The sequence below is a fragment of the Nematolebias whitei genome, chromosome 9, assembly GCF_014905685.2.
Source record: "Nematolebias whitei isolate Nwh7 chromosome 9, NemWhi1, whole genome shotgun sequence".
NCBI lineage: Eukaryota > Metazoa > Chordata > Actinopteri > Cyprinodontiformes > Rivulidae > Nematolebias > Nematolebias whitei.
This window is the reverse complement of record NC_056506.1, coordinates 7,927,830-7,953,565: the sequence shown is the minus strand read 5'-3', so window position 1 is coordinate 7,953,565 and position 25,736 is coordinate 7,927,830. Positions and strand designations below refer to the sequence as shown.

Here is a 25,736-nt window from a genome sequence, read left to right as displayed (position 1 = left end):
TATTGTCATACTACAACTAGTGACACGTACCCACGTGACTCACTACACCCACTAAACCAAACAAAAACCGTCCTGAAAAATCTTCTATCTTAGACCTGTTTCTAACAAATATGCCTCACAAATTCCCTGGTACAAGTGTATTCACTGACATTTTAAGTGATCATTGTGTAATATGATCATTGTGTAATAGCGGCTCTCAGAGATATTAAACTTCCACCTTTTGTTGGGATTGCACGAGGAACCCAGATGGTATGAGACCCAGAATGAGGCAGACACAGGGGAAGTACAAAAGAACAGTGTTTATTATTTACAGTGAGAATTAATCCACACGCTGCTTCTCAGCAACTCCTGGAAAGAGGGACGACAGGTTAATGTTGGTCCAGAGGGGAAGACCTGAGTGGTTTGTTTAAAGAGCGTTTTTGTCCTTACAGTCCAAATCCGAAGGAGGGGAGCTGGTCCTTCAGTCCAAGGAGTGAGCGGCTGAGGGAAATCCAACGAGGGTCCAAGGGAACGAGGAAGGCTGGCAACTGGAGGCAAAAATGGCACGAGGAATACCTGACAGGCCGAGGGATCCAGATCAGGTCACGAGGAGATCCAAAAACACGAGGAACCAGGAAACTGGAAAAGAGAACACAGGTGAACAAATTCGTTTCACCTAGACATGTCTAGCTCAACAGTACTATACCATGAGAGGTGATATGCTCCAGCGATGAGTCACACTGGGCTGCAGCCTTTTGTAGATGGAGAGGCTCATCAGGCTGATGACCGCCAGGTGTTGTTAATCAGCGGCCATCAGCAAGGCAGGCTGCAGGCAGTGGGACCCTTACAGTACCCCCCCTCCCCCTCAAGAATCGCCTCCAGGCGACCTGAGGCGCTTCTCAGGGTGGTCCCTGAAAAACCTGGAGATGAGGCTGGGATCAAGGATAAAAGATCTGGGAATCCATGACCTCTCCTCAGGACCGTACCCCTCCAAATCGACCAGGTACTGGAAACCCCTACCCCTGCGTCGCACATCCAGGATGGATCTGACGGTGAACGCAGTGTGGTTGTCGATCAGGTGGAGCGGCGGGGGGAGGTCAGAAGGGGGACACAAGGGACTGAGGGAGACGGGCTTGACCTGGGAGACGTGAAAGGTTGGGTGAATCCTCATTGCCCTTGGGAAGTTGGAGACGAACCACAGAGGGGTTAATGATGCGGGTAATGGGGAAGGGCCCAATGAAGCGGGGAGCCAGCTTGCGGGGGGTGTCCCGCAGTTTGATGTCCCTAGTGGACAACCAAACCTGCTGGCCAACTGGTAGGCGGGTGTCGCTGAACGGTGGTGGTCCGTGAACCGTTTTGCCTGGGCCGTGGTCCTAAGGAGGGCCGCCTTGGCCTGGCGCCAGACGCGACTACGACGCCGGAAGTGGTGCTACACGGATGGGACCGAGCAGTCGAGCTCTAGACTGGGAAAGAGAGGGGGAAGGTAGCCAAGGGAGGCCTCGAAGGGGGACATACCAGTAGCAGAGGAACGGTGGGAGTTGTGGGCTTATTCTATCCAAACCAGATGTTGACTCCATGATGATGGGTTGGACTCGACCAGGCAACGCAGGGTGGACTCCAACTCCTGATTGCAGCGCGCAGCTTGCCCATTAGCCTGAGGATGGTAGCCGGAGGTAAGGCTAATGGACGCCCCGAGCGACTTGCAGAAGGAGTGCCACACTTGGGAGATAAACTACGGGCCTCGGTCGGAGACGATGTCCGAAGGGATACCATGGAGCCTGAAAACATGAAGGGTGAGAAGGTGAGCGGTCTCGAGGGCAGAGGGGAGCTTAGGAAGGGGAACAAAGTGAACAGCCTTCGAAAAACAGTCAACAACAGTGAGGATGGTGGTGTTGCCGTCAGACGGGGGAAGGCCGGTCACAAAATCGAGGGCGATGTGGGACCAGGGGCGACTAGGGGTTGGGAGGGGAAGCAGGGGGCCAGCCGGAGGTTGGGTACCGGACTTGTTTCTGGCACAGATGGGACAGGCCGAAACAAAGTCTTTAATATCCTTGGACATGGAGGGCCACCAGAAGTGAGTTTTGGTGAGGGCAAGCATGCGGTTGACTCCAGGGTGGCAAGAGAGCTTGTTCGTGTGAAGCCACTGGAGCACGTCGGACCGCACGCTGGAAGGAACAAAGAGGGTACCGGGGGGACCACCACCAGGATCGGGTTCGGAGAGGAGGGCCTCCTGAACGGTAGCGGTGATGGGCCAGGAGAGGGAGCCGACAACGCAGGTGGGGGGAACAATGGTATCAGAGCCCTCAGGTGTGTCGGGAGGAGCAAACTGTCTGGACAGGGCGTCGGGTTTGACGTTCTTTGAGCCCGGACGGAAAGTAAGGACAAAATTAAATCTATTAAAAAAAGCGACCAACGGGCCTGACGGGGGTCAGACGCTTGGCGTTCCTAAGATAAGTAAGGTTTTTGTGGTCGGTCCAAATCAAAAAAGAGATCTCTGTGCCTTCCAACCAGTGCCGCCATTCCTCTAACGCGAGCTTGACCGCCAACAGCTCGTGGTTGCCCACGTCATAATTGCGCTCCGATTGAGAGAGACGTCGGGAAAAGAAGGCGCAAGGATGAACTTTGTTGTCTGCAGGTGATCGCTGAGAAAGAACCGCCCCTACTCCAGTGTCAGAGGCGTCCACCTCCAGAATGAACTGGTGCGTGGGGTCTGGATGGCAGATCCACGGTAATCAATGCACGGCCTGAGAGTCTTATCTTTTTTAGAAACAAAAAAGAAACCAGCTCCCAAAGGGGAGGTCGAGGGTCTACTAATACCAGAGGCAAGGGATTCATTAATATAATTAGACATGGATTCCCTTTTGGGACCTGAAAGATTTTAAAGTCTACTTGACGACAAGGGGGCGCCAGGTAATAAGTCAATCGAGTAGTCATAGGGATGATGAGGAGGGAGAGACAAGGCGCATTCTTGCTAAAGACTGCCGCTAGGTCGCGGTATTCAGCAGGAACAGAGGTGAGGTCGATCTCCTCTAGAGGATGCGTGTCCCGAGGGAACTCGTTAATGGCGGAGCGAAGACAGTTACTGAGACACTTGTCGCTCCATTTGGCAACGCAGCTGCGCTCCCAATTAATAACAGGGTTATGGTTACGAAGCCAGGGGAAACCTAGAATTATCTGGGGCATACGAGAGTTGAACACAAAGATGATTACCTGAGATGATGACATGCAAATCGGTAGTCTTCTGATTAATATGGGTCAATGTGTCTCCGGTTAGGCCGGCGACAGAAATCGGAGGAATCTCACGAGTAGGCAAGGAATGTTCTCTAACTAAATCAGCACTAATCAGGTTTTGTTCAGCACCTGAGTCGATGAGAGCAGAAAACGAAAAGCGATGGTCAGGAGACACCACTCTGAGCAGCAGGACCACACTTTCTACAGAACAACTGTGTCAACTCTTGAAACTGTGCCTGCAGTCAACCTACTTCACATATGGGGAGCAATATTATAGGCAGAAACATGGGTGTGCTATGGGGTCTCCAGTTTCTCCTATTGTTGCCAACCTGTACATGGAGGAGGTAGAAAAGAGAGCATTGATGTCCTTTTCAGGGACACCACCAAGTCATTGGTTCAGGTATGTTGACGACACCTGGGTTAAAATCAAATCTCAGGAAGTCCAACATTTTACTGACCACATCAACTCTGTGGATAAATACATCAAGTTCACATGAGAAGATGTAAAAAATGGCAGGTTGGCTTTCTTGGACTGTGAGGTCTCAGTCTCTGATAGAGGACATTTGCAAACTGAGGTGTACCGCAAACCCACCCACACAGACCAGTATTTGCAGTTTGACTCCCATCACCCTTTGGAGCACAAGTTAGGAGTCATCAGGACTCTGTATCACAGAGCAGACAGCGTCCCCACTAGCTCAGGAGCCAGGCAGAAGGAGAAATCCCACACAAGACAGGCTCTAGAGCAATGTGGATATCCTAACTGGGCCTTCCTGAAAGCAGAGAAGAAAACCAAACAGGACTCCAGTCAGCCAACAGGTGAAAAGGAGGAACCCAGTCCCAGACCAGTGGTCATTCCATATGTTGAGGGAGTATCAGAGAAACTGAGACGTTTATTTTCTAAACATAACGTCCCAGTGGCTTTTAAACCCCAAAATACATTACGGCAAAGACTGGTTCATCCCAAAGATCCAGTCCCCCGGCACAAACAGAGTAATGTTGTGTATGCTGTTCAGTGTCAGGAGGGTGATCAGTCTTACATCGGGGAAACCAAACAGCCACTGGCCAAAAGGATGGCCCAGCACAGAAGATCAACATCATCAGGCCAGGACTCTGTGGTCTACACTCATCTCCAGGCCAGCGGTCACTCTTTCAGGGATGAAGATGTGCACATCTTGGATAGAGAGGAACGATGGTTTGAGAGAGGAGTAAAGGAGGCCATCTTTGTGAAAATAAATCGTCCATCGTTAAACAGGGGTGGAGGCCTACGTGTTCAATTGTCCCCCTCTTACAATGCTGTGATTGCTAGTATCACTCAGCCCTCTGTGAATAGTAAACAGCCATCAGTGTGCTAATGATCCATCGTTAGACTGATGGTCCTTCTTGAGCATGTGATCAGCTGGTTTTGATTGTCAGCAGCAAAACTGGTTGATCCACTCTGAGAAGGTGCTATTTAAGAGACTGAGCTGAATACAGCACCTCAGACTGAGGAAGTCTCTCGGATGAGAGACGAAACGTTTCTACATTTTCTTTGTTGTTTTGCTTTGTTTGTTTTTTTTGAATGTCCAGAGGACCAGATTCAACTTTTTTAGAACATCTCAAAAGCTCAAATAATATCTCAACTACAGCCCCAAATCTCAAGTGAGCTGAAAAGGATATTCTGTGGTTACATTCTCATCTACCTGCCAGCTGTGCTCGAGTGCCCGACCACTGAGATCCTGGAACTAGCAGGAAACACGGCTCATGACAGTGCAAGGACAGGCTGGTCCCTCGGCACCTACAGTTGGCTGTCTGCAGCGACGAGGAGCTCGGCAGTCTGCTGGGAGGAGTGGCCATCGCTCTGGGAGGAGTTCTACACAGCATTCAGGCAGTCCTACAGCCCGAGGGGAACCGAGAGGTCAGCCGAGTCTGGGTGGACGGATCAGACGGCATCTGTAGCCAGTTTCTTAGGATCCACTGGGGGATGGACTTTTACAAGAGATCCTTCCTGCCTTCAGCCATCAACATCTATAACATCTCTGAATGAAATGAGGATAACAAATTACAACAACCAATAATTTCCCTCTGGGATTAATAAAGTATTTTTGAATTGAATTGAATCAAAATACCCAAGTATTTATAAGAATCGAGAAACTCAATAGGGACACCATTTGAAGATTAAATAGAAGGAAAGGCTGCTGGTACTGACTTCCTGTTTGAAAACAACATCCCTTTGGCTTTATCAGCATTTAACATTTTTCAGTCAGGTCATCTGGACAGTTTCTTTTTTGTGCTGAAACGTTTTGCCTTCGATCCGGAAGGCATCATCAGTCAAGGAAATGCACAACAAAACTAATTCTTCCCCCAACAGCTTACTCCAAAGTGGAACAAACCAGTTCTGCTTGTGATAAGATGGTCTCTTTGGTACGCCCCCTCCTCCATTGCCGGCCCTCTTACTAGTTGACAGTCTTGTCAAACTAGCTGATTTGACCATTGAAGTGCATTTATTAAGTAAAAGTTCAACTGAGAAACACCTTTACTATAATGTCAAGCAAACAAATAATTGTTTCAGGTGGTTATCTTGTTAAATTTTGAAGAAATGCGTAGCATTCCTCCTTCCTGATTTCCTCCCTTTGAGCGTGCTCCTGGAGCACCTACTTTTGAAAATACAACTGATTTGACCTTCAAAGTGCATTTATTAAGGAAAAGTTAGACTGAGACACACCTTTGCTATAATTTTGAACAAACAAACAATTGTTTTTAAGTGTTAATCATGTTAAATTCTTGTTAAAGTCCTCCCGTACACGCTCCTGCGGCCGCCATTTGGCAGCCAATCAGTTTTTGGCACAACACTGGCCCACATTTCTGGGTTCGGCCCACATTTCCGGATTGTCAGTGGTGACATGTAACAAACATGACGCGTCAGTGTTGACGCATAATAGATGCGACATATATTGCGAAGCAACCTATTTATGAATTTTTCCAATTTATTAGACTTATTTGGACTGATGCAACTTATAGGGTGGTGCGCCATGTACGACAGATAATATGGTATGTGGTGTCTCTCTGATGCTCTTCATGTCTGTGCTAAGCTGTTTATATAACTTTGTTGCACTTCTCTCTTGATAATTGTGAACGAAGGATTCTCCAAAGAGTGGGAAGAGGCAAGTCACCCTTTCCTTCTGAGTAGCTGTGCAGTTCTAGGCCAGGTACTACTGCCCTAATAACAACATCCACTATCTCTTATTCAGGGTAACCTTTGCTGAGGTCATTCTCTGTTCATTCACCTTCTCTTTCTCTCTCGGGGCCAAGATGGGGTAGAGGTAGGGCAGCCGACTGGGGACCAGAAAGTCGCGGTTCGACTCCCAGCCATTCCCACATGTCATAGTGTCTCTGAGCAAGACACCTAATCCCCAATTGCTCCCCGGGTACTTACATAGCTGCCCACTCCTCCACCTGGGTGCATCTTATGTGTGATGGATTAAATGCAGAGAACTAATTTTGCCATTGTATGGGAACATACAATGATGACAATCTCAGACTTCCCTTCCCTTTATTTGGCAGGCCAAGCTGGAAAAGGTTGGTCTGTCTTTTTAATCCAGGATCACCAATTTGACCTGAGATTTTAAAGTCTTTTCTCCATGAGTTTACATGGGCAGGAGCAACCTGGACCAGTACAGTTTCAATGTTCTTTGCTTTTTTTTTTTTTTTTACAATAATTTGCATTTCAGTTTCTTTCTGTGGAACTATGAGTTTTAGTTGTTCTGTTTAGTTTCTCCTGTTCCTCGTCTTCTTCTCCCAATGTACTGTTTTTGATAACTTCCTTCACTGTTTTTATCATGTCCATTAAAGTCAGCAATGCTGACATTCCTTTATCTTCAAGTTCCCTTAGTTTGTCACGTTCAATATGCTCGCTATTTAGTGTAAAAGGAGCATTACAAGTTTTGCCGGTGATATTTTTTGTTGTTGGTTCCTGTGTCGAGTTGCATGTTCTTCTCGCGCTTGTGTGGGTTTTCTCCGAGTACTCTGTTTCCTCCCACAGATGAAAAACATGCATGTTAGGCTGCCTTCAGGCCCAGGCCTCCCTTGCAAATGAGATCTGTGATTTGAATGGGATTTGCCTGGTTAAATAAAGGTTAATAAAAATAATAAAAGAAATTGCAAGGAAATCACATATTTCCATCAGCTGGTCACTGGTAAGTTGGAAAATTCCTTCCTCTGTTGGGGGATGGTATGACCTCAGGACTCGGGGTTCAGTGTCCATGGCCGGATCTACTCTGGAGGGGCGGGTTGCCGGCGGGGCCTGTGGACTCGTCGCTGCAGCCTCCTGTGGTTTCTGCATTGTGGTTGCTGGGGATTGGCGGGGTCTTCCCTTTGCTTCTCTCTCTGGGGGGTGCGGGTGTCCCTGTTGGGAGACTCCCAGAGCTTCGGGCTTGGGGACCACTGTGTGTCTGTGGCTCCGGTCTTCCCTGTATTACTGTCATGTCCTGTGGGGACGGGTCTGTGGATCCCCACATCCACTATTGAACATTTTTTTGGAGAAACCTTATAGTGACAAGCATGCTCACACAGGTGTTTAGATTCAGGTGTTTATCAGATACATACTCAAGCCCCCAGTATACTCCCACGTACGTCCATTCATGCGTAGGTACGCATGTACTGTATACAGAAGGTTCATACTTGATACTCAAGCGTACACCCTGAGCAGCTGCAGAGCAGCTTCACAGACAAGGGGTGTTTACCTTCAGGACAAATTGAGGTCGCCGATTGGTCATTTGCTGACACGCCTACTGGATTGATTGACAGGTCAGAAAAAAAAAAGAGCACTGGCTGCCTCAGCCGCAGCGGTGTTCTGTGTTTATTTGTTGTTAATAAAAAAGATCTAACAATTTTTTAAAACCAGGGAGCGCTGGCTCTGCAGCCCACACATCACACCAGTCCACCAGGAAATCTCCAGACCCTCCCACAGCTATGCTGGACCTGAGTTTAATTCGCTCATGACAAATTCTTTCATTTCTCACCATTTCAGTCATGGCATCAACAGAAGAGGAAGAGATCACTGCCTCTTGGCAAAAAAACAAAAAAAAAAGGCCAGATCAGGGATGAAGAAGGGGAATTTAATACATTGGTGTCACATACAAAACTGTCCATCGCCGGGCAGTTTATTATGCGACACCGCGTACGCGGTCGTAAAAATTGAGCTTTGCACAGACATGCCCGCTCGGACCTCCGCGTACGTACGTGCGTACCTCCATGTATGGACGTATGCGGGAGTATACTGGGGGCTTCAATTCGGTTGTGGTGGCCACTAAATGTATCTTGTATTACCATGTACTGTATAAAATACTTTCTAATGATGTTATTATAGGTATCATTATATATGTTGCTTGTTGTTGTGGTTTCTCGGTTTTGTCTTTTTTTTTTCTTTCTGCGGGTCTAGAGGCAGACTTCATTGATGTTGATTTGTGTTCTCTTTATACCTCGCTCTCTCCTCTATTCCTATCTCCTTCTTTACTTTTTAACCCTTCTCCCACTTTTCTGCTCTGTTTTCTTTTTTCTTTTTCATCCCCATGTCCATTACATCTGTAACAAGCCCTAAGCAAATTCTAATAAAGCTTTATTTATATATCAAGTGGAGCAATAAGGCCAGCCATAATGCTCTGCTTGTGAAAGTAAATCTGTTGGGCATCACCTTGACACTCGGACAATAATTCTGAGTGTCACAATGCCGGACAGGACAAGGGGAAAAAAAAAAAAATATATATCTCAGTCTCACAATCATCGATCCCAGCGATGCCTCCAAATTTAATACCGTTGTTAATACCCCTTGTTTCTTTCACTTGCAGTATGTAGAATGTATTAAATGAAAATAAGCACAATTCTCATAACAGTACAGCACCTTTAACATAAACAAATGCTTATCGGAACAATCCATTTTGACTGAATTGCACCTTTAGCCTTTTGGAGAGATATTTTCGTAATATTTGACCTCTTACTCTGAATTATTTGGTCAATTACAAACAATATTTATTAAATAATCTTTCCCAACAACAAGCACAGAACAATGATCAGCAAACCTAAGCGTTATTAAAATTGTGTGTTTCACAGGCTCATGTCTAAGATGACATTGGCAGACATGAATATCTTGCTGTTTCGCTGTGAAGCAGAAGAACAAGAGGATGGTGGAGGTTGTTACAGTATCCCTGGATGGGAAAGCCTGAAATATGCAGGGATACAAGGTTAATATTCAACAATTATGGAGTTTCAAATATTACTCAGATTCCAGTTTGTCAGCTGAACACAATGTCCTAAAAACAAAATGTCCAAATAAGTATGGTCTCTCTTCAGGGTTGATGTCGGTGTTGGCAGAAATCCGTCCCAAAAATGACCTGGGTCACCCTCTGTGTGCTAACCTCAGAGAAGGAGACTGGCTCATAGACTTCGTCTCCAACAGGCTGAAACACCGGGAAGGACCACTGGCACAGGTGATTTTTAAACTATGAAACAACATTTCTATCCTTTTACTTCAGGAGTTAAGCATCTTTTAAACTTATTCCTAAGATTTAAAGTAACAGAAGTTTGCATTATAGTTATTTATGTAACATTTCAAATTTTTTATCATAACTAAACTCTGGTACTTGCCCTTCTGAGCATGCAGAGAAACTCGTCCACACCTTTGTCTCCTTCTAATGTGATTACTGCGCTTTTGCAAAGGGTCCAGAGAAAAGTCCCATGAGACCAACAGAAATCAACAGCAGGAGGAATGTGGAAAGTTGAAAGCTGAAAGAGGTGGACTTGAGGACTAGGAGGAGATGGACTGCAGGAAATTTGAGGGACAAGTTGCTCAAGGATATTGTCAATTTTTTTCAAACTTTTATTATAATTTTCCATTTTTTAAATCCAATATACAAAGAAGAACAAACAAACAACCTCCACTCTAAAAAAAAAAAAAAATGGACCAAGAAAAAAAAAAGGAACCTTCAAGGAAAAAATAAAGAAAAAGAAAAAACGTACCAACCACAAACCAGAAAGACCGGAAGGAGAGTAAATAAGTGCATAATACTAATGTCAGCTAGTCTGGTACAGAGGAAAAGTTGGTTCGTTTAACCAACAGTTGTAATGGTTGCCAAACATGTGTAAATTGCTCAGCAGAGCCATGTAGTGTCATCCTAATTTTCTCAAGTTTAAAGCCCCCAGTATACTGCCGCGTACATCCATACGCAGAGGTACGCACGTACGTACGCAGAGGTACGTGCGTACCCCCCAGCGTACCCTCAGTACAAAGCTCAAATTTTTACGACCGCATACGCAGTATTGCACAATAAACTGCCCAGCGACGGACTGTTTTGTATGCAACACCCATGTATTAAATTCCCTTTCTTCATCCCTGATCTGGCCTTTTCTTTTGTTTTTTTTGCCAAGAGGCAGTGATCTCTTCCTCCTCTGTTGATGCCATGACTGAAATGGTGAGAAATGGAGGAATTTGTCACGAGCGAGTTAAACTCAGGTCCAGCATGGCTGCGGGAGGGTCTGGAGATTTTCTGGTGGGCTGGTCTGATGTGAGGGCTGTAGAGCCAGCGCTCCCTGTTTTTTTTTTTTTTTTAGATCTTTTTATTAACAACATAAAAACACAGAACACCGCTGTGGCTGAGGCTGCCAGCACTCGTTTTTATTTCTTTTTTCTGACCTGTCAATCAACCCAGTAGGCGTGTCAGCAAATGACCAATTGGCGACCTCAATTTGTCCCGAAGATAATCCCCTCTTGTCTGTGAAGCTGCTCTGCAGCTGCTAGGGGTGTACACTGGAGTATCATGTCACATACGTACGTGTGAACGGGCATACGCGGCAGTATACTGGAGCCTTAAGGAAGTAAAGAATATCACTGAGTCAGTGCAAGAAAGAGGGGGGATGAGGTACTTTCCATTTAAGTAGTATCACTCTCCGAGCGATAATGGTCATAAAAGCTAGAGAATTACCCTGAGATGGGGTTAAGGGGGGCCCTCCAGAAAAGACCCCAAACAGGGCGCTTAGGGGATTCGGGTCAATTTTTCTTCCAACCACCTCAGATATAGCAGCAAATATTTCTGTCCAAAAGGTCTTAAGCCAAGGGCACTGCCAAAACATATAAATAAGATTTGCAGGGGATTGTTGACATCTGTCTCAAGCTGGAGAGACCATGCTATAAATCTTAGATAAACGGGCTTTAGTGTAATACACACGGTGCACCAGTTTGCATTGGATAAGACGGTGCCTTGCACAGATAGATGATTTATGTACCCGCATCTGAATACGTGACCAAAGCTCATCAGAAATATTTTCCCCAATATCTTGTTCCCAGAGGTTCCTAATCAAGTTTAAAGGGTTCAGACAGAATTACGCAATTAAATTATAAAGAGTCGAAATACAGCCCTTCAGCCCAGGGGTGGGCATAAACAAGGAATCCATGCCAGAAACCTCAGACAAATGGGTAAAAATGGGGAAATTACTACAAGCAAAACTACAGCTTTATAGATATCTAAAAAAATAGTGTGATAGAAGAGCAAATCTGTCTGATAGTTGTGCAAAGGAGGCAAAAACATTATCAACGAATAAGTCCTTGAAGGTCCGTTTGCCAAGATCAGACCAAGTTGTGAAGGTTTTATCCACAAGAGAAGAAGCAAAAATGGTTTGCTGCAATAGGTGCATGAGGAGACAAAAGTTGTAAGCCAAAATGATGCCAAAATTGAGTCCAGATCTTAAGAGAAACTTTAATTTTTGTATACGCAGCAGTGGAAGATTGGATTGGTACACCAGAGCCGTGAGAGAGACAGGTTTTGCAGAATTTATGTCAATAATTAACCAGTCGGGGAGAGGGGAGGTCCCACAGTCGCGCCGGTATTTAAAAAATCTAATGTTGGTATCGCTCAGCCAATCTCGGGGTCTTCCCCTCCCAAAGAAAGTTAGAAATAAGAGTGTCTACTTGTCTGAAGAAGGAGTTAGTAAGGAAAATCAGGATGCATTGAAATAAATATAAAAAACGTGGAAGGACATTCATTTTAACGCAACTGATGCGGGCTACCAAAGAGAGCTTAAGCAGAGACCAGCGTTCAAAGTCTTCTTTAATTTTTAATAATGGGAGAAAAGTTGTACTTAAAAAAAGGTCTTCAAGTTTATGTGTAATTTGAAAAAAGTATGAAAAACTATTGTTGGCCCTTTTAAAGGGAAAGGCATGCAGGGGGAGGGATTTGGCTGTTAGACTGATAGGAAATAGCTCACTTTTGCCCAAATTTAGGTTATATCCTGATAACTGACCAAAGCCTGAGAGCAAACGTAGAATGACCGAAATAGATGTTGAGAGATCAGAAACATACAAGAGTAAATAATCTGCGTAAAGCAAGACTTTAGCTTCTATATCATATTGTTGTATGCCTGCAATGTCTGGGTTTGAGCAACACGCGATGTCAAGCGGTTCAATGGCCAATGCAAATAAAAGGGGACTCAACGGCCACCCTGTCTTGTTGAGCAGCGACGTTTCAGCACAAAAAAAAAGAAACTGTCCAGATGACCTGACTGAAAAATGTTGGATTGTATACCTGGATTATTCAGCATGGACTTTGTTGTTTTCAACCAGTTTGACAAGACTGTCAACAAGGAAGAGGGCTGGCAATGGAGGAGGGGGCTTACCAAAGGGACTATCTAATCACAAACAGAACTGGTTTGTTCCACTTTAGAGTAAGCTGTTGGGAGAAGAATCAGTTTTGTTGTGTGTTTCCTTGACTGATGAAGCCTTCTGGATCGAAGGCGAAACGTTTCAGCACAAAAAAAAGAAACTGTCCAGATGAGCTGACTGAAAAATGTTGGATTGTATACCTGGATTATTGAGCATGGACTTTGTTATTGTAAATAATATTCAGAAGTCGCCTAATGTTAAAAGACGAGTGTCTATTTGGAATAAATCCATTCTGATCTGGGTGAATTATAGTGGGTAGAATTGTTTCAAGACGTAGCACTAGAACCTTGGACAGCCGTTTGAAATCTACATTTAGAAGGCTTATGGGACGGTAAGAAGAGCAGGAAAGAGGATCTTTACCTTTTTTCAGAAGAAGAGAGATGGTAGCTTGACCCAGAGTCTGGGGCAGAACTCCCGAGGGCAAAGGCCTCATTATATACATCTAATAATAACGGTGTAAGTTTATCCCAAAATGATTTGTGGAACTCTTAAGGCAGTCCTTCTCAAATAGTGGGGCGCGCCCCCCTGGGGGGGTCCGGAGCAATGCCAGGGGGGCGCATGTGACCCCGAGGAACATTTTGCTGCAGGGAGGGTTTTTTTTTCCTCTCTCTTTTTTTTTTTTTTCACCATTCTCATTTTGTCAGGGTGCATTTGGCAACTGTTTGCTAAAATCTGGCAACTCTCAGTTTTAATAATAATAAAGTTATGAACAAATATGTCTGTCCTGTCGTTTGAGGAGCCATGATTGAACCGTGTCTCTTCCCTCTGCTGCTGAACAGCTGGTGACGCTTGTCACCCGCAGCACACGTTAGTTACCTGCCCCACTTTCACTTTAACGTTTTTTTTTGTTTTGTTTTTTGGTTTGTCAAAGCACAATTTTGATGTTTTTTAATACAGAAGTATTATAATGTTTATTAAATGTTAGGACTCTATTCTTTGCTAACAAATCCTCAGCTCGGGACGCATTTCACCCACAGCACGCAGCAACAAAGTGTATAAACTCAAAGCGAGAGCGACACCTGCCCCCTCTTTCCTCTTTCACATTGACAACATTTTTTAGTTTTATCGACTGTCAAAATACAGTTTTTTTTTTTTATTTGTTGGATAAACGTATGTTTAACAAATGTTAGGACTCTATTCTTTGCTAACAAAATATATTTTATGTCATTAAACAACTTGACAGGTTCTTCTCTTGTGAGCGCGTTCCACTGGACCCACACACACACACACACACACACACACACACAGCCCGCTCGCTATTGCGCTGTTTGCAACTTCTCTGCTGCTCTGAAGTCCAGGTCCAGCCAAGGCCGGATTAACCATATGGGCAACTGCCCAGGGGCCCATGATCTCTAAGGGTCCCAGGGCAGTGAGGGCACAAGCAGAATATCTGGTTATCTCCTGCTTTACTTGGAGCCCTGCGCTGCACAGAGAGACTGCTGCGCTTCTGCTGCATTTGTGCAGCCCCGCCTCCTCCCAGCGCGGCTGCTGCAGCTCTCGTTTTTTTTTTTCAATCGGATCCTCGACGGCGCGACCTGTCAATCAACTCAGAAGGCGTGTCAGTAACTGACCAATCGACAACCTCAATTTGTCCCGAAGGTAAACGCCCCTTACCTGCTGACAAGCTCATCAGTTTTTTTCTTGAGAAACATTGTTTTAATTAAAACAATAAGTTTGTATCTGTTGTGAGATGATTTTAGCAGTTTTGCAGATTTTTTATCTACTTAATGAAGAATAGTATGACTTAAAATTGTTCATTAAACATGAAGGAGGACTTATCTCCCCTCTTACTACAGTGAATGTGGTACTTTGCTATAAGTACAACTATATTAATGGCATCAGAGAAAGCTGAGCTTAAGTTATCCACATAAAGTAAAATGTTATCAGCATGAAAAGAAGGAATGTTGAGTTTGAGATTGATCCAGATTCTGATGTTTGACCAAACACTTTGTATTGACATGAAAAAAAAAACATACTTGAGGGATTCATCTTCTGATTTACAAAAGGCACAAAAATCAACATCAAATTTAAATCTTCTTTGCAGAAACATGGCTACAGGATATATCTTATTTATTATTTTAAAATCATTCTCCTTCACTTTAGGAGATTTAGGCCATTTGACAAATTTAGAATGAGTAGAAATCATTATGGTTTTATGATTTATATTAGGAGGTTTCTTGAAGGAATCTTTGTTATAATCAGTAAATCCTTTGTCACAAACATTCATTGATCATCTCATTACATTTGAAGTCAACTAAGTTACAGACATTTAATTTTAATTTGGGCATCAAATCGTCACCTTTGAATATATAATATTTTTAATTCATTGACTCAGCTGTTGGTCAGGTTACTTCTTGTTGTGCCATTAGCTCTAAAATAGTTACTGAATCAAGTGTTTACTTCCATCCATCCGCGGGGGTAGCAGCCTCAGTAGGGAGGCCCAGACTTCCCTCTCCTCAGCCACTTGGACCAGCTCCTCCAGGGGAATCCCAAGGCGTTCCAAGTGTTTACTTATGTAGGTAAAACTAGATGTTAAACAACCGTTAAAATACACCAGAATGCAGGAAATGGCATCTACTTTATTCAAAATTTTCTGGGGGAGGACCCCCCCCCCCCCCCCCATCAGTGTTCTCTATATTTTTTAAATTTAATGTTAATAATGATACAATGTTATGTAGAGGTGTACATATAACAATTTTATAGACAAATTATACTATTTACAGTCGCGGCAGAGAGTTGGGGGGGGGGGGGGGGGCGAAATGTTTACTTCTTCCTAGGGGGGCGTAACAGAAAATAATTGAGAAGCACTGTCTTAAGGGAACACGTCAGGACCCAGGCACTTGCCTCCCTGAAGAGACTGTATCGCTGTTTTAAGTTCCAGTAAAGTAATAGGTTTACCCAGATTAGTAAAGTGTGTTGTTCAATCATAGGAATATCCAGCTTAGCAAATAAATTGTCAAGATCTGTAGCTAAGGGTGTAACTTCAGAAGAATAAAGCGCCTTATAAAATTTCTCGATTACAAGGTTAATCTGGAGTGAATCAGATGTCGTTCCCATATCTGTTTGAACCTGAGAAATTTGTCGTGAGACCACCAGCAGTTTGCTGGTTCAAAAAATTGTGCATTTGATTGTAACATGAGTTCTGTTGTCCATTGTGTCATAAGTATATCAAATTCAGACTGCAGCATCAGGCGTTATTTATAAACATTCGGGGAAGGGAAGGATGTGTACATATTATCAAGCTGTGAAATTTGCTGTCTAAGATTGAGCAATTTCTCATTTCTTAATTTTTCTTCATGATGAACAAAAGAGATTATCTCTCCCTTAATGTAAGCCTTAAGAGATTCGCAGAGAAGCGCAGCAGAGACCCCTGGGGTTCTATTGTTAGTCAGAAAAAAATCTATCCGTTTGGAAATGTGATCTGTAAAGCTGCGTTCTGAGAGAAGACGAGTGTTCAATCGCCAGGGGGGGCGCTCGGACAACAGTCCGTTAAACTTAATATCCATTAAAAGCGGGGCATGATCAGAGATAATTATGGCATCATATCTACAACCTGACAATAATGATGGTAATCTGTTGTCAATCAGAAAAAGGTAAATACGAGTGAATGTATGATGTACAGGTGAGAAAAAGGAGTACTCCCTTTTCGAGGGGTTAAGAAAACGCCAAGCGTCTGATATTGCAAATTCCTGCATAAAGGACTGAATAACTTTGGCTGCTCGAGAGGGATTAGTTGGTCTAGAAGAGGAGCAATCTAGCTTGGGGTCAAGCTAACAGTTGAAGTCCCCCCCAATATTAAATAATGCGCAGTTGGGTCTGGCAAACGAGAAAAAAAGTTTCTGTTGAAAGCCTCATCATCACAGTTGAGTCCATAAATGTTGACTAGCACTACAAGTAAGCCTTGAATTGTCCCAACAACAATAACGTAACTGCCTTTCTGGTCCGAGATAATTTGATCAGAATGAAAAGGGACTGATTTGTGTAGAACGATGGCTATACCTCTGGCCTTGGCGGAGAAAGATGAGTGAAAGAACTGGCCCACCCAGCCTCTCCTCAGCTTCAGGTGCTCTAATTTTTTGAGATGGGTTTCTTGTAAAAAACAAAAACAACCTTTGCTCCTAGCTGATGAAGGTGGTGTAGTACTTTGCCCCGTTTGACAGGATTGTTGAGCCCCTTGCAGTTAAAACTGGCAAACTGGAGGTCCCTTCCTATCGGAGGTGAAGACAGAATATTAAATAGATTTTTTTAAAAGTAATAAGCAATCTGAACATTTAGTTGACAAGTAAGGCGAGTAGAGAATAAACCATAAAAGAGATCTGGAGGTGCTGCAACATAAAAACCAAAACCAACATGAAAAAAACACAGAAAACACAATTCACCTTTCGCAGAAGCATCCCCCCAAACGGAATGCACTACCCCCCCCCCCCCACCCACCCCCCCAAAGCAAAAGCACCCATAATATGACCTTCAAAAGGCCCTAGAAGAGGTCTGTATGCTAAAAAAAAAAAAAACCTCTCCATGTGGAATGTGATTAATAGTAACTTGATAGAATGCATCTCAACAGTAAACAAAGTAAATCAACAGTAAACAAAGTAAATCAACAGTAAACAAAGTAACACCTTTTTTTTTTCCCCTTTTTTTTTTTCCCTTAACACTCACCATGTTTAAAGGGAATAATAACCAAGGCTACCAGTCCTCTAACATTTTAACAATGCGGCAGCATTATTATAATAGAACCACAATGAGGAGATGTAAAGCCAGCTCCTGCTGAAAAATGGAACAGTACTCACTAGTCCCTGTACAGAAAACATGTCCAGCAGTCTTGAGTCCCACCATTACAAACCAGTTCTTAAACAGAATTCAATTCAAAAATACTTTATTAATCCCAGAGGGAAATTATTTGTTGTTGTAACTCGTTATCCTCATTTCATTAAGAGATGTTATAGATGCTGATGGCTATAGACAGGAAGGATCTCTTGTAAAGGTCCATCCCACAGTGGATCCTAAGAAACTGGCTGCAGATGCTGTCTGATCCGTCCACCCAGACTCGGTTGGCCTCTCGGTTCCCCCGGGCTGTAGGACCGCCCGAATGCCAGGCAGAACTCCTCCCAGAGCGATGACCACTCCTCCCAGCAGTCTGCAGAGCTCCTCGTCGCTGTGGACAGCCGCCTGTAGGTGCTGAGGGACGATCCTGTCCTCCTGCTGTCATGAGCCGTGTTTCCTTCTAGTTCCAGGATCTCAGTGGTCAGGCACTCAAGCACAGCTGGCAGGTAGATGAGAATGCGTCCACAGAACATCCTTTCAACTCATTTGAGATTTGGGGCTGTAGTTGAGATATTATTTGAGCTTTTGAGATGTTAATCAGCTGCTGTTGGTTGTAGAAAACTGCTTTGTTGCCATGGTTACGCATCATAACAAATATCCAAAACTAGAAAAGTTTCAGTAAAAATCCTTCCAGCTGCACAGCATTCGATACCAGAGGAAACAATCATCCAAAAAAATATGATTTACATCCAGAAAAAGAGAAATTAAAGTTTCTAAAAGTAAAATCTCAGAATGAAAGTAACAGCGCTGCTCCAACATGCAGCCACCTTGAGCGGCATAATTCTAGAATAGAATACCCCGTGCTTTTTTTTTTTTTTCAGTCTCTTCTGCACGAAGTCCATGGCCTCAGACGTCTCCTCAAACACCGAACCTGTCCATCTGACAAAGTTATCCGCAGAATGGCAGCCCCCGTACAGAAAACAGGTCCTGTAATCTTGAGTCCCTCCATTACAAACCAGTTCTTAAACAGAATCTGGGGCCCCCACTTTTTTCTTCAGTTTCTTCTCCACAAACTCCATGGCATCAGACACCTCCTCAAACCGGCAAACCTTTACATCTGGCAAAGTTATCTGCAGAATAGCTGGGTAAAATAGGCCAAATTTAACATCCTGACAGGAGTGTGGCTCTTTCTTGACTTTGGCAAAGGATGCACGTTTCTTCGCCACAGCAGTGGTAAAATCCGGGAAAATTGAAATCCTCTTCCCCTCGTCAAGAAGAGGAGCAGACGTGCCAGTCCTCCTCAAAATCTCATTACGCTGCTGGAACACGTTTACCCTGACGACAAACAAGCGTGGTAGTTCCCTGTCAGTAGGTCTGGACCGAAGAGTTCTGTGGGCCCGGTCCATTATTGTTTTGGGTTTTTTTTTCCATCCCCAGCAGCTTCTGTAATAAAATAGCCATGAAATCCGTCGGTCGGGTGCCCTCAGATCCCTCGGGACACCAATCACTCGTATATTATTTAGTCTAGAGCACACTTCCAGGTTCTCACATTTCTTTGACAAAGAGTCCACCGTGCCCGTTAACAAGGCGACTTTAGCTTCCAGGCTGGTGAGCCTGTCGCTCTGCTCATTAGCTACATGTTCAAGATCAGCAATAATCTGCCCATGCGCCATGATTTTAGCTTCTAGCGAGGCGAGGGCAGTCATGATTTCTTTCTTCACCGTTTTAGCCATTTTAGCCACCATTTTGTCAAATTTACTCAGAAGGTCGGAGTGCAGCTCCTCCAGCAATGCCTTCATTTGCGCCAGCGAGCAGCTATTAGCATCGAGGCCAGGGTTAGCTTCGGGTTCCGGTAACTCGCATGGTTTATTGCGGCCTACCTTGGACGTGTCTGATTTCCCTCAGTTTGCCATGGTTCCAAGAGTTTGCAATAGTGAATCAAGCACAGGTGTCTCCAGGAAGATAATATTAACCGTAGGTGTCAAAGAAGATTTGAAAAGTCATGCAAAAAAAGGATAAAATTTCACAATCCAGGAGAGCCACAGAAAACACGTCTCACATGTCGACGCTCCACAGGACACCCCCCCTCCCCCCCAAGGATATTGTCAATTTTTGCTCTAAAATAAAAATCACACGTGAATTGCATTAGTCATTAGAGTAGACATGTGAGAGAAAAGAGTCCGGTGGCTGCAGTGAGTTAACCAATAAGAAAAGGGTTCAGTGTTCCCATCCCCAGCATTATCAGTCCAGAGAAGTACGTTTAGCAGCATTGAGATGCTCCTTATAATTAAGAATGCAGTGCTGATACAATTCATTTGAGCATTTTATTCAGTTTGTTTCATTTGCTGTTATTTAGCTTTAAGAAAACTAAGTTGAGGTAAAACCAGAAAGCATGTGGACGAACGTCACATTCCTGGCTTTTATAGGAGCAGATAGGTTCAGCAGAGTATGGGGAGTTATACTATAATAAGAAACTAGTTGATCAGGAGTAAAAGTGGAACCATGGCTAGAAAGTTTTTCAATATTTGAAGCAAGAAGTGTCAGATTAATGTCTTTAAAGTTATGTAATAAAACCTCCTGTGACAGCTGAGCTTTAAAAATGTCCATTTTAAGCTGAAAAGTATAAAGTGGTCAAAAATGGAGAGATTGAGAGGGGAGATGCCATCTCAGCAGAAAATTTTAGAACTGCTAGAGTTGTTGTTCGTGACCCTAATAAAATCAGAGTCAGTGTCAGAGTTTCTTTATTTGTCATACACACCACATGAGGTACATGTGGTGGAACGAAATTGTGTACACAGGGTCCCAGTTACATCCACCAAAAGTAATACATGTAAAAGAAAAACAGTAATAAAATCTAAGATATGCACTAAGAAAAACAACTAAAAAGACGCTAAGCACTAGTAGTACAAAAACAATACACCGAACAGCAGCACGAACATGAGTCTGTGTGAGCAGATGAGCACGAATGAACACAGCAGCATGAAACAAATCAGCAGTAACATGATGTGATTTTTCACAGTGATCATCCTGATTAGAAATTCATGAGTCTAACAGCGTCCACGTAGAAGCTGTTCCTCAGTCTAGTTGTTCTACACTTAATGCTCCTCAACCTCCTGCCTGAAGGAAGCGGGGCAAAAAGTGTGTGCTGGGTGAGTGGGGTCCTTCATGATGCAGGTGGCCCTCTTCCTGCATCTGGAGGTGTAGATATCTGTGATGGTGGGAAGGCTGACTTCGCATGTAAATGTAATTCAATTCAATTCAGTTTATTTATATAGTGCCAAATCACAACAAAGTTGTCTCAGGGCACTTTACAGAAACATTCACATACATAAAAGCCAATTAGTAGTTCTCTAAGGAATCCAGCAGACAAGTTGAATCTTGGCTTTGTTGCAGTCTCCCATCCTGAGCAAGCACAGTGGCAACAGTGGAAAGGAAAACTACCTTTTAAAAGGAAGAAACCTCCAGCAGAACCAGGCTCAGGACAAGCGTCCATCTGCTTTGACCGGCTGGTTGAGAGGACAGGAAGGAGAGACAGACGAACACAGAATGGTAGGTCCAGGTATAAGTCCAGGTGTATCTGAAAGACAAAAAACACATGTTAAGAATAGAAAAAATAATTACAAATACAAAACAGGTTGAGCAGAGTAAGTAAAGACAGTAGCAGAGTGAAAATTGTGGTCAGTTTGTCCTCTAGCAGTCTAAGCCTATAGCAGCATAACTAAGGGACAGCTCAGGAAACCCAAGCCGACCCTAACTACAGGATTTAGCAAAAAGGAAAGTCTTAAGCCTAGTTTTAAAAATGGACAATGTGTCAGCCTCACGGACAGAGATTGGAAGTTGGTTCCACAAGAGAGGAGCCTGATAACTGAAAGCTCTACCTCCCATTCTGTTTTTGTAAATTCTAGGAACCTCAAGTAAACCTGCAGTCTGAGCGCGAAGTGGTCTGTTAGGAAAATATGGAACAATAAGATCTGTAATATAAGATGGAGCCAGGTTGTTGAGAGCTTTGTAGGTTAGAAGTAAGATTTTGAATTCTATTCTGGATTTGACAGGGAGCCAATGGAGAGAATCTAAAACTGGAGAAATATGATCTCTCCTACTAACTCCAGTTAATCCTCTAGCAGCAGCATTTTGGATCAACTGAAGACGTTTTAAAGAAGTATTTGGACATCCAGATAATAAACCATTGCAATAGTCCAGTCTAGACATGACAAATGCATGGTCCAGTTTTTCTGCATAATTTTTAGACAAGATGTTTCTAATTTTAGTGATATTACGCAGATGGAAGAAGGCAGTTCTAGTAACGTTTTGAATGTGGGGGATAAAAGACATGTCCTGATCAAAAATAACACCAAGATTTTTAACATTAGAGCTGGAGGACAGATTTAAGCTCATCTAAGGAGGGAGAAAGACTGAAAAATTCATCCCTAAGGTACTCAGGTCCAAAAACCAAAACCTCAGTCTTGTCTGTGTTCAACAGAAGAAAATTAAGGGTCATCGATGTTTTTATGTCTTTAAGACATGCTTGTAGTCTAAGTAGCTGATATGATTCATTGGGTTTAACGGACAAAAATAATTGTGTGTCATCAGTATAACAATGAAAATGTATCCCATGCTGTTTAATGACTTTACCTAATGGAAGCATATATAAAGTAAAGAGTATTGGCCCAAGCACTGAGCCCTGAGGAACTTCATGACTAACTTTGCTGTATGAATAAGATTTATTATTTACATTTACAAACTGGACTCTATCAGATAGATATGATTTAAACCATTTTAGAGCTGTTCCTGTAATCCCAGTATCATATTCAAGACTCTGTAGTAAAATATTGTGATCAACTGTATCAAATGCAGCACTGAGGTCTAACAGGACCAGTATAGACACAAGTCCATTGTCTGAGGCCATGAGAATATCATTAGTGACTTTTACTAGTGCTGTTTCTGTGCTATGATGAGCTCTAAACCCTGACTGAAACTCTTCAAACAGATTATTTCTTTGTAGATGTTCACGTAACTGACCTGCAACTATTTTCTCTAGAATTTTGGAGATGAAAGTTAGATTAGATATAGGTCTATAGTTGGCTAGAATTTCTGAATCAAGATCAGACTTCTTAAGTAAAGGTTTAATTACAGCAACTGCAAAGCTCTGTGGTACATAACCATCCATTAAAGACAAATTAAGTAGATCCAAAATGTGGACATTAATTAGGGGAAATACCTCTTTAAACAGTCTGGTTGGGATGTGATCTAGCAGACATGTGGATGGTTTGGACGAGGTTATTATTTTTGACAATTCAGAGAGCTCAACAGGACAAAAACTGTCCAAACATAAATCAGGCTCTAGTGAAATTTTTCAAGTTGTCTCATTTGACAGGGGACTATAGATAGTAGAAGGAAAGATCTAAAAAAGTTAAATCTGGTCCTCTGGACATTCAAAAAAACAAAACAAAATAAATCAACAAAAAAATGTAGAAACGTTTCGTCTCTCATCCAAGAGACTTCCTCAGTCTGAGGAGCTGTATTCAGCTCAGTCTCTTAAATAGCACCGTCTCAGAGTGGATCAACCAGTTTTGCTGCTGACAACCAGCTGACTGATCACACTCCTGACACTGAACAGCATACGTATGCTGTTCAGTGTCAGGAGTGTGATCAGTCTTACATCGGGGAAACTAAACAGCCACTGGCCAAAAGGATGGCCCAGCACAGAAGATCAACATCATCAGGCCAGGACTCTGCGGTCTACACTCATCTCCAGGCCAGCGGTCACTCTTTCAGGGATGAAGATGTTCACATCCTGGATAGAGAGGAGCGATGGTTTGAGAGAGGAGTAAAGGAGGCCATCTTTGTGAAAAGAAATCGTCCATCATTAAACAGGGGTGGAGGCCTACGTGTTCAACTGTCCCCCTCTTACAATGCTGTGATTGCTAGTATCACTCAGCCCTCTGTGAACAGTAAACAGCCATCAGTGTGCTAATGATCCATTGTTAGGCTGATGGTCCTTCTTGATCATGTGATCAGCTGGTTTTGGTTGTCAGCAGCAAAACTGGTTGATCCACTCTGAGACGGTGCTATTTAAGAGACTGAGCTGAAAACAGCACCTCAGACTGAGGAAGTCTCTCGGATGAGAGACGAAACGTTTCTACATTTTTTTGTTGATTTATTTTGTTTTGTTTTTTTGAATGTCCAGAGGACCAGATTTAACTTTTTTAGATTTTTCTACCTGGATTATTGAGCATGCATCAGGATAGAAGGAAGGATGGTTTGAATTTTCTCTCTAGTTGAAATAATTTTATTTATAAAGAATCTCATGAAGTCATCACTACTTATAGTTGTAGGGATACATGGTTCAACAGAAATGGGACTTTTAATTAGTCTAGCAATAGTACTAAACAGAAACCTAGGGTTATTTTTATTCTCTTCTATTAAAGATGAGTAATATAAAGTTCTAGCTTTACGGAGAGCTTTTTTATATGTTAGCAGACTATCTTTCCAAGTTAAATAAAATTCTTCAACATTAGTAGAGCGCCATTTTCTCTCCTGGTTTCTAGATGCCTGCTTTAAAGTACGTAACTCAGAATTGAACCAAGGAGCCAGTTTCCTCTGATTGATCAGTTTCTTTTTCAGTGGAGCAATTTTATCAAGTGAAGTTTGCATTGAAGTTGTAAGATGATCAACTAGATGATCTAAGATGCATTACTCTGCAAGACAGAGGAAAACATTGATGGAAGATATTGTTTAAATTTGGTTACAGCATTTTCTGATAAGCACCTGCTGAGATGAAATTTACTCTCAGTGACTGTGTAGTCATTTAATGTAAACTCAAAGGTTATTAAAAAATGGTCGGACAGAATAGGATTTTGAGGAACTATTACCAAGTCCTTAATCTCTACACCATAGGTCAGAACTAAATCAAGAGTGTGATGATAAGAATGAGTAGATGTGCGGACGTTTTGGGTAAATCCAAATGAGTCTATTAAATTATCAAAGGCTATGCTTAAACTATCACTTTCATCATCCACATGAGTATTGAAATCACCCATTATGATGATTTTATCAGTATTTAATAGTAAGTCAGTTAATAATTCTGAGAATTCAGACAAAAACTGAGAGTAAGCGCCTGGTGGACGATATATAACAACTAGTAAAAGTGGCTTTTCTGATTTCCATTTTGGATGAGAAAGACTGAGGGACAGCGATTCAAAATAATCATAACTAATAACTGGTTTGGCATTAATCAATAATCCTGACTGAAAAATAGAAGCTACTCCTCCACCTTGGCCAGTTGTTCTAGGAACATGAAAATTTAAATAACAGGAGTGGATTCATTTATACTAACAAAATCCTCCTGTTGTAGCCAAGTTTCTGTCAGACAGAATAAATCAATATGATGATCAGTCATCAGTTCATTAACTAACAGGGATTTAGAGGAAAGAGATCTGATGTTCAATAATCCACATTTAATGATTTTATGATTTTCCTCTGGTAAAGTAACTGTGTTTATTTTAATCAGATTTTTATGGTTTATACAAACCGGATTCCAAAAAAGTTGGGACACTAAACAAATTGTGAATAAAAACTGAATGCAATAATGTGGAGGTGCCAACAGCTAATATTTTATTCACAATAGAACACAAATCACAGATCAAAAGTTTAAACTGAGAGAATGTATCATTTTAAGGGAAAAATCTGTTTCCAAATTTTATAGCATCAACAAATCCCAAAAAAGTTCGGACAAGTCTATTTTTACCACTGTGTGGCATCCCCCCCTTCTTCTTACAACATTCAACAGACGTCTGGGGACAGAGGAGACCAGTGTCTCAAGTTTAGAAATAGGAATGCTCTCCCATTCATGTCTAATACAGGCCTCTAACTGTTCAATCATCTTGGGCCTTCTTTGTCGCACCTTCTTCTTTATGATGCGCCAAATGTTTTCTATAGGTGAAAGATCTGGACTGCAGGCTGGCCATTTCAGTACCCGGATCCTTCGCTTACGTAGCCATGATGTTGTGATTGCTGCAGAATGTGGTCTGGCATTATCATGTTGAAAAATGCAGGGTCTTCCCTGAAAGAGATGACG

General features: G+C 42.9%; 1 protein-coding gene across 1 annotated transcript in view; it reads left to right on the top strand.

The window, feature by feature from the left end:
- agla (amylo-alpha-1, 6-glucosidase, 4-alpha-glucanotransferase a) overlaps positions 1-25,736 on the top strand; it is a 355,602-nt gene that overhangs the window by 213,800 nt on the left and 116,066 nt on the right. Inside the window, exons 18-19 of the mRNA XM_037681985.1 lie at positions 9,295-9,425; positions 9,535-9,671. Of these exons, the coding sequence (XP_037537913.1) occupies positions 9,295-9,425; positions 9,535-9,671 (268 nt within the window). The remainder of the gene's footprint in view (positions 1-9,294; positions 9,426-9,534; positions 9,672-25,736) is intronic.